Source organism: Scophthalmus maximus, chromosome 6, assembly GCF_022379125.1.
Source record: "Scophthalmus maximus strain ysfricsl-2021 chromosome 6, ASM2237912v1, whole genome shotgun sequence".
In the NCBI taxonomy this organism is placed as follows: domain Eukaryota; kingdom Metazoa; phylum Chordata; class Actinopteri; order Pleuronectiformes; family Scophthalmidae; genus Scophthalmus; species Scophthalmus maximus.
This window is the reverse complement of record NC_061520.1, coordinates 12,379,661-12,394,762: the sequence shown is the minus strand read 5'-3', so window position 1 is coordinate 12,394,762 and position 15,102 is coordinate 12,379,661. Positions and strand designations below refer to the sequence as shown.

Here is a 15,102-nt window from a genome sequence, read left to right as displayed (position 1 = left end):
GTTGGATGCTTAGCACCTCAGCATAAAAATAATAATTGATTTCATTATAACAATGCCTAAAAATAACAGTCCAAAGAGATACCAACGATACATTTTATTTCTATAAATACAATAAGAAAAGAGCTATTTTTCAGGAGCTTTCTCTGGAACTTCTTCCGGTGATTTGGAGGAGAATCTCTCCATTAACGTCTTCCACAGACCCTTTTTTTCTTCATCCATCTGCTGCATACTCCCTGTAAGATTAAAATTAAAAAATAAAATTTTATTGGCTCATTCTAACGTTTTTTATATCATTTTGTAAAAATGGATGGAACACGCAGCACTCGTGATATCGTGAATCCATACCTGACAAAAGCACTTTACACTCCTCCACTGTAACGCCGGTAAAGCTTGTGTCTCTGACACGAGGAAACTGAACAGACACAGAGACATGTTTGCTTTGACTGGATGTCACACAGGTAAAGATAAAAACAAACATATTCCAGTATGGTTTTTAAAGTGCTGCTACGTTTACAGACCATCTGTACAAAGCTACTGAGAAGTTTGCACCGACTATAAAAGGTTTTTATCATCCTCATCAAAGAATTGAAAAAGAAAAAAAATCAGTTTCCTTAACCAGCTTGAAAAAGATGGAAAAGTCCCTCTTTATCTAATGGATTTCATGTTGTTGACAGTTGTGGAGGGAGCTGTATCGTCCACAGACAGGTTTTGTCTTTCATCTAGTGCATTTCAAGAATAAAAAGGAACTGACCAATGTAAAATATTAATTACAGCAGATAGATTAATTAGAGAAGCAACTGGATATGTCCATAGGTAACTACTTACACGTTGTCTGTACACGTTGCCGTTGATTTGGGCCAAACTTTCATACATCTGATCACATTTCTCGGGGTCAGAGATCTGGAGGGGGGGAAAAAGTTCATGGTCACGCTGTTAAAAATGTAGAGAATTGGACAGACGACAGAAACCAAATGTGACTGTTTGGTATTTAAATCCATAAAAAAATAAACCATGTTTCACACACATTGTCATGTGTTTTCGTAATAAAAACAATCCGACTGACACATCAGCAGATAGAAGTTTTACACAGTCAGTGTTTTTGATGCAACACTGATTCCCCTTAAGATCTTCTGTCACGTCGGCCGTTGTCTGTCTTTACAGGGTAAGACAACTGGCTGTTTTCTTTTACTTCTGCAGCTTGTGTGCTTCAGTGGAAGCCTCCACCCAGGAACCACTGAACCATTGTCCATACTAAACTAACATAATCAAACGACAAATAATAAAGCGTTGAGTTAAGTTTACTTCACTCTCAGTGGATCTCTTAAAACATATGTATATTAAAAGGCCTAGCCAATTTTTTTTTGTTCTCCGTCACTGAATTGAGTTGTTTCTTTTATAACAGGATTTTGCTTTATTAGTCCTCCAAAACTTAAAGTAACTACACAATCCAATATCAAATCTTCATATAACAACAACTTGTCTTGAAGTGAATCAGGTGAAGGTAGGAACTGTTCCACTCTTCTCTGACATGTAGTAAAGTGTAAAGAGACACAGCTGCATAACACTGAGCCATCCGAGAGGCACAAGTCGCGGCCTCGTCAGTTGAAAATCTCGGTAAATGTCAACACAGTATGTAGATGTGAACACAGACAGTGATTCTCGACAGCTGCATCGACGCAGTTCATATATAAACGAGTCTCCCCGGGCACCGGCCCGCGATCAGGGCACACAAGGTCGCCGGCTGTTGGTCCTCCTCGTCCCGGGCGCGTTCGTGCGGCGGCAGCAGCTTCGGTACCTGTGTGTTCTCGCCCTCGCGGAACGCAGAGGCTACTCTCTGCCGCAGAAACGTGCCCAGATCGCGGCCCCTCTTCGTCTCATCCCGGGGCCACTCTTCACACAGCTTCAAGAAGCGACGGTACCTGGTGGCGGACATTGCTTCACGTATGATTACGAGAGAGTCGAGTGCGGACGAGTTGATGTTTGGGCTTTAAGGCGCACCGTACTGGTGCTCTTCTTAACTCTTCCGCCCGCTTCTTCCGGCTGGTTTTCCGTTCCGTGCATTGCTCTATCCTACTAACCTGGTCCTACGACGCCGCACGTTGGCACGATGAACAGCTCCGACGGTAAAAAGGCTTCTCCCTCGGGTGTGGTGGAATGGGTCCGCACAGCATGTCGGTTTGCCACAGACAGGAACGACTTCAGAAGGTGAGTGGACGTGTGAATAAACGTGTGGTGTGAAACTGTGTGCTAACGCCGTTAGCCACATGGCTAATGGTGTGTCCTTGAGTCTGTCGTCTGGACGAAGCTACAGAGTCGAAACGATCAGTCCGATTAATCGATCAGCCTCGTCGACCGACAGACAGATAGGATAAGTCAGTGAACTGTGTGACTGACTCGTGTTGTGAGTCTGTTGACCTCTTGGTTGTGGGATTATAACACTGATATTTTGCCTATATTTTCTTCTATTAAATCGATTATAATTATTAATTGAGAAACTAATTACCTTTGTGGGTCTTTCTTTATCAACCGATGTTGGGGCCTTGGAAGAGGATCCTGATACAAGCGGATTGCGTTTCATGTGTTTGTCTCTACTATAGTGACACTGTCTAGTTAAGGCAACATGTTCAGGTTCCATCTCCAAAATGTAATGATGTGTCATTGTTGGATTTTGTCTGATAAATCTATCATATGTTTTTTAAAAAAAACAACCAATTTCTACGTGTTTAATCATCAATTCGTTTTGAATTAATTGATCCGTTTACACCACAGCACATCTGTTCTGATTGCACAGACAGTGGACAGATGTTTGTTAAAAGCTTTAATCTTGTCAGAACAAATCATCATGTGTGATGTGATTTCATTTTCTCTTCAAGGAATCTCCTGGTCAACATGGGCTTGTTTGCCGCTGGCGTCTGGGCCGCAAGAAACCTCTCAGATTTTGACCTGATGTCTCCTCAGGCTGTGGCATAACATGGTGGAAGTTACAGCATCGCCACAACCAGGATGATGGTGAGAACGTGAGCTGAATGATGAAGCTAAATTAATTTTTATTTTACCAAACCGCTACAAAATACATTTGACAGATTTTGAAATAATTTGACGGACAGATTTGTAACCGGTGTGATGTCTCTATTCCTTTAGGCGTCTTGGACCAACAAAGAAGAAACAAGGGACATGAATAAACAGTCATGAAACTTGCATGACGAGTTATACTTTGAAAACAAACCATCTTGTTTTCCCGAATTTTCTTTTCTTTTCTAATTTTTGTTTTGTATTTTCATTTTATTGTAGATGTCATGACAACACATTACAATCTTGACTCTCTGTTCTTGTTATCTTTGACTCAAAGGTTTTGAAATTATTTATTTAACAAAAAAAATCTCACACATACAGTAGCTGCTTTGCATTTGGGAAACAGAAACCTTTTCAAACTGCATTAGAAACTTAGTTACCCGGGTGTAAGATTTTGGTACATTCGACTATTTGAACTGTGTCGTGTGATTTATGCAGCAATGTCCACTCAGGAGATCTTTGTTGCTGCAGCTCGTAAATGTCTGTGCGTTGGCAGAAAATCTCTCTCTGTACCTCAGAGTCTCGACTTGGCTACTCAGGTCTTGGCTGTTGATTTGGGGTTGAAACCCGCTCTACTGTACGACAGTAACGGCAGCAGCTCATCACAGGTGCAGCAGTATTTGAGCTCTGTGCAGTCGTCCCAGCTTGTGTCTAAATCGCTTCTCACATTGGATTTAAACGGAAACACTCTAATTCTTAATCCAGTTACGGTCAGATCAAATCTAGAGCAGGTGCTTCACGATGGCAGTGTGGCTGTGATCGATATCTGCAGCTCGCTGGAGAAGCCCGCCATCACTGAGCCGCTCAGGGGAGAGCTGAAGAGCATGATACATGATATACTGCTTCTTCTGAGAGGGTTCGAAAAACCGAAAGAGGCTGAGAAACCTCTTTGTGTCAGAGAGAAATGTGATGAATGGAACCTGTGCACAGCCTTCGGTCTCTTACTGGGTTACCCTGTCACCTACTGGTTCGATCAGACCCACAGCTTTGAAAACTGTCTGTCTATGACTCCCCTGACGGTGACCACGGCTGCAGCCACGTTGGGGGCAGGCTCCGCAGGTCACAGATGTCGCCTGTACTCCTTCAGCATCCCAGATGTTCTGCTCAGAGAGACACAGTCCAACCTGGACAACTGGAGGCTCCGTTTACAAGAAAGGTTTCAGCAGCAAAATGTCCTAAAGGATCTTAGTGTTTGTCAAACCACAGTAACTCTGCCATCAGTCTGTTTGTGATGCCAACTTTAGCCCTGTTAGAGAATGTGTGGGTGAACTTTTATCACTTCATTAAACTTTGGCAAAGCAAAATTATTTCCTGATGTGATGTGGTATTCAATTCCTGGGTTAACAGCACCACTATTCAGCACATCACACACAAAAAACATTTTAAAACCCCTCAAAGAAGTATACTTGAAGTACTACACTGCAAAAAACACAAACATGCCCCATCAGAAAACTCTTAAGTCATAAAATACATAACACATAAAACATTTGAGAACTGCGTGTTTAATCAGCAAAACAGTCTGACGCTGTTGTGCTTTTGATGTTTCCTTTTGATCTTGTGTGACCACATAACATTTGCTGTTAATGTAGAGAAGAGTTGAGGCTTCATCGCATCACTTGCAAGACATGCACTGTTTTCATCGCAGCTAGTTTAATCCGGTGGTTCAGACATGTAACACATTCTACAGTGACCACAGTGAATCCTCAGAGCGACTGTCAGACCTCACTCTGGTGCAGTGGGTCCTGGGTTCCACCTGGTGCAGGACAACACCAGGGTTTTTTATCATATTAATATTCAGTTCCGCAGAACTTGTGTGCGTGCAGACATGAGTTTTTGCTATATATTGATATTAGCAGCAGGTAAACCCCCTGGCAGTTATGTGTATATGACTCTTGCTCCATTTTTCTATTTAAAAAAAGTGTCTATAAGATCATCCTGATGGCAATTAAGTTGTAACCTGGTAAATGAGGTAGTTTTAACAGCATTTTTATCAGCTGAGGACAGAATATTTGAAATACTTTGTCCATGACAGTCAGAGGGGGTGAATGACTGACAGCACGTCACCACAGCGGCCGATCACCTTCAGCTCAGCCAGGTGGTCGGCTCTCGTTGTCCCAATGTTCACGATGGCGACGGGCATTTTCCTGTCACTCGCTGCCAGTAAGAACCTGTATCCTGAATACACCTGGGGAATATCACAGAGGGACACAATTAAACTCAAAGTCCAGAATGACTGTGTTGCAAGAACCGAGCGTTATTGTGACAGATGTGCTCCAAGACCTGCCTGTAACGAAGACCCCACGACGAGCACCGCGTCCGACTCTGCCAGTCTGTCGTGCACAAACTGCACTGTCCCCTTTTTCACACTGTCTCCAAAGAACGTGACCTCAGGCTTCAGTATTCCTCCACACACGTCACAGGAGGGAACCCTGAAGTGGAGGACCTGCTCGTCCTCCAAGAAGACATCACCGTCCGGAGCCACAGCGCCTGCCTGAGTTCCCCAGTCTGGGTTTAACGATACGAATCGTCTCTGGAGCTCCTCCCTCGCTGATATGGCACCACAGCCGAGGCAAATCACCCTGAGGACACCAACATTTCCTCGTCACATTGCAGCACCTCTGTGGTGACAGTTTGAGCCACTTAACGAAAACATAATTTCTTAATTTATCCTCATTGTGCAGACAGTTTTATTGGTTTTATTTCCTTAGGTTATGGGAAATCAGTCACCCACCAATCCAGTATAATGGAGGTGAATACATTTTTTGTGGTGCTAGCAGCATTAAAATGTTTTTTTAAAAGCTTCAATAATAACGAGTCATTCTAAACACAATGTCTCAGTTACTGTGGATAATCCGCATACCTTCCTGTCAACAGTTTTGTATGATAAATCAGTAATTAGGATAGGATTTCTGATGTTGATTTAAAAAAAATAAAAAATTCAATGTTTTAAGTGCTGTGACCACCACAAACACAAAGCCATTGGCACCATTTCAACCAACACCAACAGTAAGATGCTACTTACACATTAATCTATCAGTAAAAAACAACCAAACACTCGTGGGGGGCATTTTTTCTGAATTTAGAGCATTTTGATACTGATAAAACTTAACACTTTTGTGTGACTTCTTTGACTGTTTCAATGCAGGACTTTCACTTGTAATGGTGTATTTTCATATTTCAGTATTGCTATTGTTTCTCAAGTAAAACACCTGAACTTCACCTACTCCACTGACGGATGGTGATTAAGGTGTCTGGTGATCCCCCCCCCCTCCCTCACCTGTGGGTACATCCATGGAGCTCAGTCAATCTTTTCTGTCCTGCCTTGGAGTGAAGAGCGTCCACATTTTGTGTGACCAGCCAGTGCAGCTTCCCCCTCTCCTCCCACTGCTGCAGAACCCTGTGAGCAGAGTTTGGCTGGTGGCAGGAGAACTGCGTCCACCCGACAAAGTTTCTGGCCCAGTAGCGCTGACGGGACTTTGCGCTGCGTACAAACTCTGCATGCTGCATGGGTCGTCTGCTAGTGCGTGCGTACAGTCCGACACCCTCCGAGCGATAATCAGGGATGCCCGACTCCGTGGAGAGGCCTGCCCCGCTGATGACAAACAGGCGTCTGGCTCGAGACACAAAGTCCTGCAGCAGGTCCAGTGAGTGTGCATCTGCGGTGCTGCAGGCAGGGACAAAGTTCAACATGCCTGCAGGGACTGAGGATGCCCTCCTCACAGGTGCCCTGTGTAGTGTGAGGGTCTGCCATGGTAGTCTCATCTGCAATACCAGCAGAAGAAATATGATCTAAAACTATTAAACAAGTGCGCCATGTAAATAACTGTCAATTTATTTACATATAACCCCCATTATTTACTGTCATGTTGCAAATTATATAGTTACTTAGTCATTAAACAGCCTAGGACTGTGGATTTTAGTGTGTGTGTGTATATATGTATATGTATATATATATATATAGTAAATTTATAATCACCAACATTGGCTTATTATTATTATATATTTTTTTTAAATAAGGTTTTCTATTACATTTTTATTCGAGGAAACCTGAATCAAAGCTTCTTTGGACTTTTCAGGACCTGTCCACGTCCTGTAGGTGGCCAAGAACAGAGACCTTACAAATGAACTGTAATTCCATTACAAATGAACTGTAATTCCATTACACCTGCTAAATATCACCTTTATATTTTTAATTTTTTTCAAAAAGCCAATAAAGCTGGACTCTATGACAACAACAAAAACAAAGCACCGACACGGTCACTCTTCATTTTACGTAAGTGTCCGCTTCAGACAGTGACCCAGAGCTGGCTAACGATAGTTCCGATGTTAGCTAGCAAGGTTTTGGTTGGACCGTCAGTGAGCCACTGTACTTTATAGTGTAAATTATGCTGTACCTTATTCACGAGCTGCAGCGGCAACTCCAGCGTTACGTTGTTGTCGTTTCACAAGATGTTGCTCGTGTGTAACACGACAAACCTCAACAGGATGACTTTAGGTGGGAACCTTTGTCTGATGCAACAGGAAATACCTTAATTTTAAGTAACACCTAATATCTCGCGCTGCAGACTGGGAGTTGTAGTCAAAGGACTGTCGCTCAGGGTCGGAATGATGTTTTTTTGCAAAAAGTGCTCTATATATTATTGTAGTCCAAATCAAACAGTGTCTATCCAATTTTTATACAAGCGATATACACATGTACCTAAACAAAAAACAAAACAAATAGAAAAACACATTATACAGACAAATATAAACTACAGCCTCTCTAAAACACTGAACATAAGAACCTTCATGAAGGCAACTGTTTCTGTTATTGATCTACATGGTGAGGAGAAAATAACAAAAAGACCTTCAACAGAAGCTGCGGCTGCAGATTTTCTTTCTGTGAGCAACAGACTTGTTTATCTTTGTTGCAACCAATGCTTCAATAATTTTAACAAGTGTAGATGGTCCACTGAAAAATATTTCATGAAACTGCCCCTCACTGTTGAGGTAATGTGTTTCAGAAAAGCTTGAAAACTATTTTTTTTTTAAAAACTAACCAAAAAAACCCCATCCGAATATTAGACTTTCACAAACAAATACAGTGATATAACTGGTCTATTTTAACAATTACGGATTTATCATCTGAAACCTCACAGGTTTGCTAATCTGTGTGTGGTTCTGCAGTAACCATGGTGCTGAGCATCATCGCAGGATCTCTGTGCGAGACTTCACTGAGATAATGTCTGGTTTGTGTTTTCAAACTTAAAAACATTTACAACGGCAAAGCATCTCCTGTCTTTGTAGGAAACAAAGAGATTATACATGATTCATCACTTCGACTTCATATGATGGATTACTTAATGGCACCTTAGTGTTGCATAAGAGAAAGCAAATGCAGTGACTGATGAAAAATTGTTGCAAACGTTGAAAGTTCCTCCCCATCATTCTTTCAGCAAATTTTCTTTGTGAGCATGATGTTGATGATGATGGTGATTCCCATCGTCAGTTATGGATGAAACTAAAATATGTACAAAGGCTTTAACCACAGAGAAGAACATAAAAAGGCTGTTTCCTTCTCTATGTCGGTTAGAATATGCTGCACACGTCCTGATTGCAGAAGTCCAGGATATCTGTTGTAAAGAGAAGTAAGGTATAAAGATCATTGTTAGAATTGATTATATATTTGTCAAGCGTGACAATCAGCCAGTTGCTTGCTTGCAGTCGTACCAGAGTGCGTGCAGTTGAAGACGCTTTCTGCACGGGTGTAAAACTCCTCTCCGAGGATGGAGCGGTAGTCCATATGACTCGTGTGGACGAAACACTGTGTTGAATCTTTAAAAAGCAGGTCGCTGTCTCCATACTGCCGAGACTCGAAGAGCTTGAAATCGCCATTTGGCTTGGCAGCCATAGTTTCCTTTATGTAAAAAAGAAAAGAAGAATGTGTTTAAAACATTTAAAGAATCCACCGGCAATTCCAAAGATCATAACTTAAGAGTGTCCACCATGGTACTGAGTGAGTAACCACAGAGTGAGCACATGGGAAACCCGATTTAAAAAACTCCCAAATATTATCAAATGTGATCACATAAGCTGACCTGCGACTTCATGAGGAAGTCGTACACCCGTGCCGTGAGCACTGGCCGCGTCATGACGGTGTTCGCTGGGATATCTCCGAGGTTGCAGCTCTCCCACTCCGACAACGGGGCCCGACGGCCGTCGTCACACAGCAGCTCAAAGTCCGACGGCGTCCAACCCTCTGCCCAACCGGTGGAGCTCAAACCTGAAGTGCAACATGACAGAAAAATATGCTGTAACATAATTAAAACACAAAATCTATATATATGTATGCTGCTGATGCTGTAAGTGATTTACGTCAAAACTTGATCTTGAACAACTCACTGAAGATGTTGTCCTGAAGGTTGTGCTGCTCGAGGAAGGCCACGTCGCCGTAGCTCTTTCCACTGTGATCTCCAACCAGACACCTAAAAATAATACATAAAGGATGAAAGGGTCAGTTCAAACAAACTATATAAAAATCATATTTTCTTCACTTCAGCCACACAGATTTTTTGTTGGTTTTATTCTTAATGTGCCTCTAAACAGTGACTCTATAAAATGTTCCTGTAGATTTTTGCCCCCTTTATATTTATAATACTGGATGAACTACTTGTAAGAGAAAGGGCTTGTGCAGCTTTCCTTAGCACTTTCTTTCAGGTCATTTCTTGGTCTCACAGCCAGGAACTTTTGCTAGTTTTTGTTTTTCCAGGTGCATTACTCAGCTGTTTTCAGCGTAAAAAGCTCTGATAAATAAACTGTACAATATTTGTTCAGCACTTAATGGCAGAAAGACAAAGTGAGGAACTAGCTGGTGAACATAGTAGAGACAGATATTTCCTTCAAGAGTGTTTGTAGAAAATAAATTTAGAAAGCCAGTGAATACTAGACTTACACGTGTCCATTGGACACTAACACAACTCCAAATGAATGACAATGTTCCTGTGTATCTGCTGGGAGTGTAAATGAGCATATAAAAAGTTCACCACACCAACTTAACTAGTGATAACTTTGTCAGGGACAAATCACATGAATAAACATTAGCATAAAATACCAAATATGCCCGAGTTAGTAAGAATACTAATTTACATCCGTCGTCCCAAGGCAGTTCACGTGAACTGTACAGGACAGATACGGCTGAAAACCACTACAGGTAAAGGAAAAAATGCTTTTTAAAATAATTTGAGCAGAAAACTCTTGTTAAGGTAATCCACCTGCTCATACCTCAAAGCCCCCATGTTGCCATAGTAACGCTCATTGTGGTTGTCAGCGCAGCGTTTGGTCGCGGCCTCCCCGGTGCCTCCCAGACACACTTTACACAGATTCCCCTGAGAGCCAGGAAGGCAGCCTTTCCAAAACACCTTGTTGTACACTAGGTGTGTGAACACAAAGTGACAGACAGTGTAACGGTGGATTACGTTTAAATAAGACAAGCAGCCAAACAACAGGAGGTCTCAATAAAATCTGTTCAATAAAGCAGAGGCTCCATATGAGTGACAGTAAACAGCACCTTGGTTTGGATCACAGGAGCTTCTGTTGAGCTCCAGGCTTAATGTGTGTCTGTAGGGCAGCATCCAGCCTGCGGGGCTGTACATGTGGCCCTGACAGGAGCGACGCCCTCCCAGGTTCCCGATGAAGACGCTTCTGCTGGAGCGCTTTGCAACCGCCACGCCCACCACTGAGGGCAACACTGAGGAGACGGGCAGCGGTGGTTTTTACATGCGAAAGAGAACGATGACTTCCGTTTTCAAGATTACAGTTGAACATTTAGCTGTTAGGTGTATTTTTTTTTTGTCTTACCATCTGTCTCCGAGTGAGTTGATCCCTCAGCAAGCACACATTTACTGCCTGAGTCCAAGAGAACATGAGAAAAATAGATTAATATATATATATATATATATATTTAAATTAGTGTAGACTATGACTGCAACTAATGAAAAGGTTGATCAGATTTTTACAAACAAACCATTCAGTATAAAAAATGTCAGAAAATAATTAAAGCCCCCAGTGTCCTGCCTTTAGAAAATGTTAATTGTGGAGTCAGATCCTTTGGATTTTAAGTGCTAAAGAAAGAAATATAATTAAAATACCTCTAGGATTGATAGAATAAATTTCTCAATAGGAAGAGTGTAAAAACATGGGAACTTTACAACCATCAACTTTCAAGTGAAATTAGTTTTGTAGGTGAAAAAAAAATCATACAAGTGAACAGGTTCTAATAAACTTCTTTTATTCTTATATTTTATTATTTCTATGTACTACTACAGTCATTTTATTATTATTATTATTCATAACTATTTTCATTATTATTATTTGTTACACATTGTTTAAATTAGCCTGGACAGTCATGGGGGGGTTGAATCTACTATTTGATTAATGAAGTCCCACAGTCAATAATGAATGTACTGTAAAAGAGATCATGATTTCAAGGAATTAAATGGATTTTCCGTATCTTGAGGGACGTTAGAAAAAAAAACATGCATAGACTCTTACCATAATATTCTGTTACCACAGGAACAAGACCACATTTCCCGGCGATGAATGAGTGTGTCGCATCCAGCGAGGCAGCATCCACCTCGTCCCTCTGCAGTAAAGGTGCAGGTCAGTCATGATAGCACTTTACAGAGCGTGATAAAATACTGATATTCTGCATTTTATGCAACTGACCTTAATTTTCTCGATACAGTCTCGCATCGAGACCGCTCTCACACACACCAGTGGGTCTGACTTAATGTTCAGAGCCCACTGTTCACACTTCTTCTGCTCTGCGAGGCTGATGCAGCACCATCGCACAACACTGTCCTCCAGTGAGCTCCCTGCATACACACACAGCTTCGATGATGCCATACAATCACAGAACACAAGGTCTGCTTTCAATGTGAAAAGAAGCAATCCCACATCGGTGGAGGTGCGCACCTTCATGTCCGAGACCTTTGAGGAGAGCCACATAGTCCAGCCCCAGCACCTGACTGACGTCCATGTCATCCGGCAGAACAGATAGTTTATCGGTCACATCTTTGAAGAGAAGATCGCTTTCCCCAAAAGTCGACGAGTTGAAGAGTTGGAAGCGATGCCTCTCTCTTCCCCGTTGGCCAAACAGCATCTGAAGAATAACAAGTCCTTCAATGTTTAAAAAAAATAAAAGTGTTAGAACTGTGGTTAAAACGCAAAGGACTGAACAAAAACTTTTACCTGCATTGTCACAAGAAACTTGCGTGCAACCTTGCGGAAATTGACTCTGGTGACGATGCCTCCTCCTGGGCCGCGTCCCAGATGACAGTTTCTGTAGTGACTGAGAGGAGCCTGAGTGCCATCGGGACACAGTAATCTGAATTCACCACTCTCACTCTCTGAGAGAAGAGACGGAATAAGGTAGGAGGTAGAAAACGCAGATGGTTGTGGATAGAAGGACACTACAGAACCATCTTTACCAGAAGATAAAGTTTACCTTCAATGCTTTCAAGGGCTAAATGGTCCACAAATGCAACATCCCCTGCCCCACTCCTGAGACACCTGTGACAGAGCGTGACAGGAGAAATCCATTCACGTTTTTACTGTTATTTCACGTTTGAATGAGAGCACTCAGAGAGCACAGCATGTCAAGTTTTGCCTTAAATCTCGCAATGGTGAAGAATCCTTAAAAAGATTCCTGGGGCCAGTTGCCTCCCAAACTTTGATCACCTATTACCTTGGTCATGACCAAACTTTGAGAAAATTTTCCAGCTAATCCGTCCTTAACTTTTTGAGTAATCCCACTTACAAACAAACCAATCACATAACCTCCTTGGTGGAGGTAAATACAGTTAAAATGCCTCCTGTTGATTTTTGGTGAAGCCTGACCTGAGGGCACCCTGGCTGTTGTAGAAGGGTTCACTGTGGGACGTCTCGCAGTGGTAATTCTTCTGCCGAATGTAAGACTTCTGGCCCTGGCACAGGGCACACAGACGAGGTGCCATGGCAGCAGCTCCGGGAACACAGCTGGCACCGAAGAAGCCACTGACGTCTGCTCGGGAGGAGGAAAAACAAGTCAGGGGGACTGAAAAACCAGAGGACTCACAGGTTAATCTCTTCGTTACCCTGGCTGAGCGGCTGCTCCTTGGACCAGCTGAGGTAGTTTCGGGACAGCAGGAAGCCGAGGGGAAGACTCCACCCGGCCGTCCATCGTACCCCACTGTGGCAACTCCTGAGCCCCCGCAGGGATCGTACGTCCAAGCTGCTGTTTCTCACCACAGCCACAGACAGAATACAGCCTCCTGCAGAGTAGACACAGACGGACAGTGTCAGACACAGCAAACTGGCTCACAACACAGAGCTAGAGAGGCGTGTTGAAGTGACTCAAACCTACCGTCACTGTATATCTCCTTGGCGATGGCAACAAGGCCGAACTGCTTCACAGCAGAATAAACTTCGCCCGCATCTAATGTCACTATGTCAGCTCGGTTTGCCTGAAACGAAGAATTCAAACAGTGAGTCTAAACTTCACAACTGAAGCAGACGTCCCTTCAAAGTGGTCATTATATATAAAAATTAAAACTTAAAAAAAAAACTCCAAAGGGAGCAATATTGACACTAAAAACCTTTGCAATCTGGAATGCATTTATAGTATAGTAGTAATCTAGAGGTAATAGTATTTTAAGTTCAAAGTGTCTTGTGAAAGAATTTAGACAAAAGTCCAAAACTGTATGGTACAAATATTCTCTTCTCTTTTAAAGGAAAAAATATCACATCTACTGTGCAAAAAATCCCACACAAAGTGATAAACAAAGTCTTACAGCTGACCTGCTGCAACACTGCTTATAAAATTAGCGTATATTTCAAAATATTGCTTTTATTAGAAACTACAAATGCATTTTTATTTTGGTGTGAATCTGCATGTAGCAGTTTTGATATTATTATGATTGTGTGAGCTGTTTAACACTAATACTAAAAAAAAATATCTTGAATGAAAGAATTTAACTGTATTTCCTCATCAGTGAGCCTTGTAGGACAGAATTGTCTGTGTTGAAAGGATAAAAAAAAATTTAATTAAGATATCAAAACACATAAACATGACTAACTACAATGACCTTAGACATATGCAGAACTCTTTGCTATATTTCAACCATGGTAACAAAAAGAAAAAGGACAAAAAAAAGAAAAAGATGATGTATTTGAGTTGAACGGACGGCTCACCCTGATCCTGTCGATGCAGTCGGTCGTGCTGGACGCTCGTATGCATGAGAGTCTGGCGAAAGCAGCCACAACAGCTGGAGGCAGCACCGCCACCAGAGCTTTAGCTAGTTCTGCGCACTTCCTCTGTTCGGGGTCTGACACTGTGCACCAGCGCATCTTCTTTGCTGCCATTCAAAGGAACAGTTCACACAACCCTCACGAGTCAATAAGAAAAGCAATATACTGTCCATCTAATACAGAAGTAAGTTATTTATGAACATCACGCACATTTCATTTTAAGATGCAGGTATTTTAATGAGTTTCTTTGTGCGTTCACTGATCAAAACATCTGAAGGAAACTTTGCATGTTAGCAATCTGTGAAATGATTTTTACATTTTTGTTAAAATCCACTAGGAGGGCAACAACTTTAACTGCAACAATTAAAAAGCCAAAACTAATAAATGAAACAAAAGGCGTAGAACCTTCGGCAGCACAGTGAGAATGAATATGATGACAAAATAACTTATTGATATAAATACATGAACTGGTTCAGTAACAAAACTCACCCATGATGCAGAAGACAAACATGTAAAAGAGTAAAATAGCATAAAGTCCTCGCATTGTTGTAGCTCAAAGGTTTGGACAAATCTGTGTAATGCAGAGCAACGCAGACAGTTGCCCCGTCTGTTGGTGTGAAACCCTTGATTTTCCTGCCAAAAGTAAGAGCCGCTGGTACTAATGAGGAAATAGAAGACCTATTGCGTAAGGGCCACTCCTCTGAAAACAGTAAAGTCACTTTTTTTCACACATATGGAAAATATTTAGCACCAGCTGTCACAAGG

At 42.0% G+C, this 15,102-nt stretch overlaps 5 protein-coding genes across 5 annotated transcripts; 2 read left to right on the top strand and 3 right to left on the bottom strand.

The window, feature by feature from the left end:
* Nucleotides 1-79: 79 nt before the first annotated feature.
* On the bottom strand, nucleotides 80-2,006 carry LOC118310083 (ubiquinol-cytochrome-c reductase complex assembly factor 2). The gene is made up of 4 exons (XM_035632882.2): nucleotides 1,796-2,006; nucleotides 826-900; nucleotides 346-412; nucleotides 80-233 (listed from the first exon to the last, which is right to left on the bottom strand). Exons 1-4 carry the CDS (start codon nucleotides 1,931-1,933, stop codon nucleotides 124-126), a joined length of 390 nt encoding a protein of 129 aa, XP_035488775.1. The 5' UTR covers nucleotides 1,934-2,006; the 3' UTR covers nucleotides 80-123.
* Nucleotides 2,007-2,038: 32 nt separating this feature from the next.
* Nucleotides 2,039-3,324, top strand: tomm6 (translocase of outer mitochondrial membrane 6 homolog (yeast)). The gene is made up of 3 exons (XM_035632884.1): nucleotides 2,039-2,205; nucleotides 2,874-3,009; nucleotides 3,142-3,324. The coding sequence occupies exons 1-2, from the start codon at nucleotides 2,108-2,110 to the stop codon at nucleotides 2,968-2,970; spliced, it is 195 nt and encodes a 64-aa protein (XP_035488777.1). The 5' UTR covers nucleotides 2,039-2,107; the 3' UTR covers nucleotides 2,971-3,009; nucleotides 3,142-3,324.
* Nucleotides 3,325-3,463: 139 nt separating this feature from the next.
* On the top strand, nucleotides 3,464-4,379 carry c6h1orf74 (chromosome 6 C1orf74 homolog). Its single transcript, XM_035632876.2, has one exon. It carries the CDS (start codon nucleotides 3,513-3,515, stop codon nucleotides 4,302-4,304), a length of 792 nt encoding a protein of 263 aa, XP_035488769.1. The 5' UTR covers nucleotides 3,464-3,512; the 3' UTR covers nucleotides 4,305-4,379.
* Nucleotides 4,380-4,554: 175 nt separating this feature from the next.
* On the bottom strand, nucleotides 4,555-7,584 carry sirt4 (sirtuin 4). The gene is made up of 4 exons (XM_035632875.2): nucleotides 7,467-7,584; nucleotides 6,350-6,834; nucleotides 5,357-5,651; nucleotides 4,555-5,257 (listed from the first exon to the last, which is right to left on the bottom strand). Exons 2-4 carry the CDS (start codon nucleotides 6,832-6,834, stop codon nucleotides 5,105-5,107), a joined length of 933 nt encoding a protein of 310 aa, XP_035488768.1. The 5' UTR covers nucleotides 7,467-7,584; the 3' UTR covers nucleotides 4,555-5,104.
* Nucleotides 7,585-7,732: 148 nt separating this feature from the next.
* sxph (saxiphilin) lies at nucleotides 7,733-15,060 on the bottom strand. The gene is made up of 17 exons (XM_035632857.2): nucleotides 14,827-15,060; nucleotides 14,281-14,444; nucleotides 13,454-13,553; nucleotides 13,185-13,361; nucleotides 12,949-13,111; nucleotides 12,557-12,621; nucleotides 12,301-12,458; nucleotides 12,025-12,211; nucleotides 11,776-11,924; nucleotides 11,602-11,692; nucleotides 10,909-10,956; nucleotides 10,619-10,798; nucleotides 10,333-10,480; nucleotides 9,454-9,536; nucleotides 9,150-9,334; nucleotides 8,782-8,968; nucleotides 7,733-8,684 (listed from the first exon to the last, which is right to left on the bottom strand). Exons 1-17 carry the CDS (start codon nucleotides 14,879-14,881, stop codon nucleotides 8,641-8,643), a joined length of 2,184 nt encoding a protein of 727 aa, XP_035488750.1. The 5' UTR covers nucleotides 14,882-15,060; the 3' UTR covers nucleotides 7,733-8,640.
* Between the last annotated feature and the right edge of the window lie 42 nt (nucleotides 15,061-15,102).

Coding starts and splice junctions, on each gene's coding strand:
- LOC118310083 (XM_035632882.2), bottom strand. CDS start 1,933: ATGTCCGCCACCAGGTACCGTCGCTTCTTGAAGCTGTGTGAAGAGTGG. Junction 413..825: donor GCAACGTGTACAGACAACGT/GTAAGTAGTTAC, acceptor GTGTCTGTTCAG/TTTCCTCGTGTCAGAGACAC. Junction 234..345: donor GTGTAAAGTGCTTTTGTCAG/GTATGGATTCAC, acceptor TTAATCTTACAG/GGAGTATGCAGCAGATGGAT.
- tomm6 (XM_035632884.1), top strand. CDS start 2,108: ATGAACAGCTCCGACGGTAAAAAGGCTTCTCCCTCGGGTGTGGTGGAA. Junction 2,206..2,873: donor GACAGGAACGACTTCAGAAG/GTGAGTGGACGT, acceptor TTTCTCTTCAAG/GAATCTCCTGGTCAACATGG.
- c6h1orf74 (XM_035632876.2), top strand. CDS start 3,513: ATGTCCACTCAGGAGATCTTTGTTGCTGCAGCTCGTAAATGTCTGTGC.
- sirt4 (XM_035632875.2), bottom strand. CDS start 6,834: ATGAGACTACCATGGCAGACCCTCACACTACACAGGGCACCTGTGAGG. Junction 5,652..6,349: donor CTCCATGGATGTACCCACAG/GTGAGGGAGGGG, acceptor TGGTGTCCTCAG/GGTGATTTGCCTCGGCTGTG. Junction 5,258..5,356: donor TCGTGGGGTCTTCGTTACAG/GCAGGTCTTGGA, acceptor GATATTCCCCAG/GTGTATTCAGGATACAGGTT.
- sxph (XM_035632857.2), bottom strand. CDS start 14,881: ATGCGAGGACTTTATGCTATTTTACTCTTTTACATGTTTGTCTTCTGC. Junction 12,212..12,300: donor AGTTTCTTGTGACAATGCAG/GTAAAAGTTTTT, acceptor GTTATTCTTCAG/ATGCTGTTTGGCCAACGGGG. Junction 9,537..10,332: donor GGCAACATGGGGGCTTTGAG/GTATGAGCAGGT, acceptor TATTATTTTTAG/GTGTCTGGTTGGAGATCACA.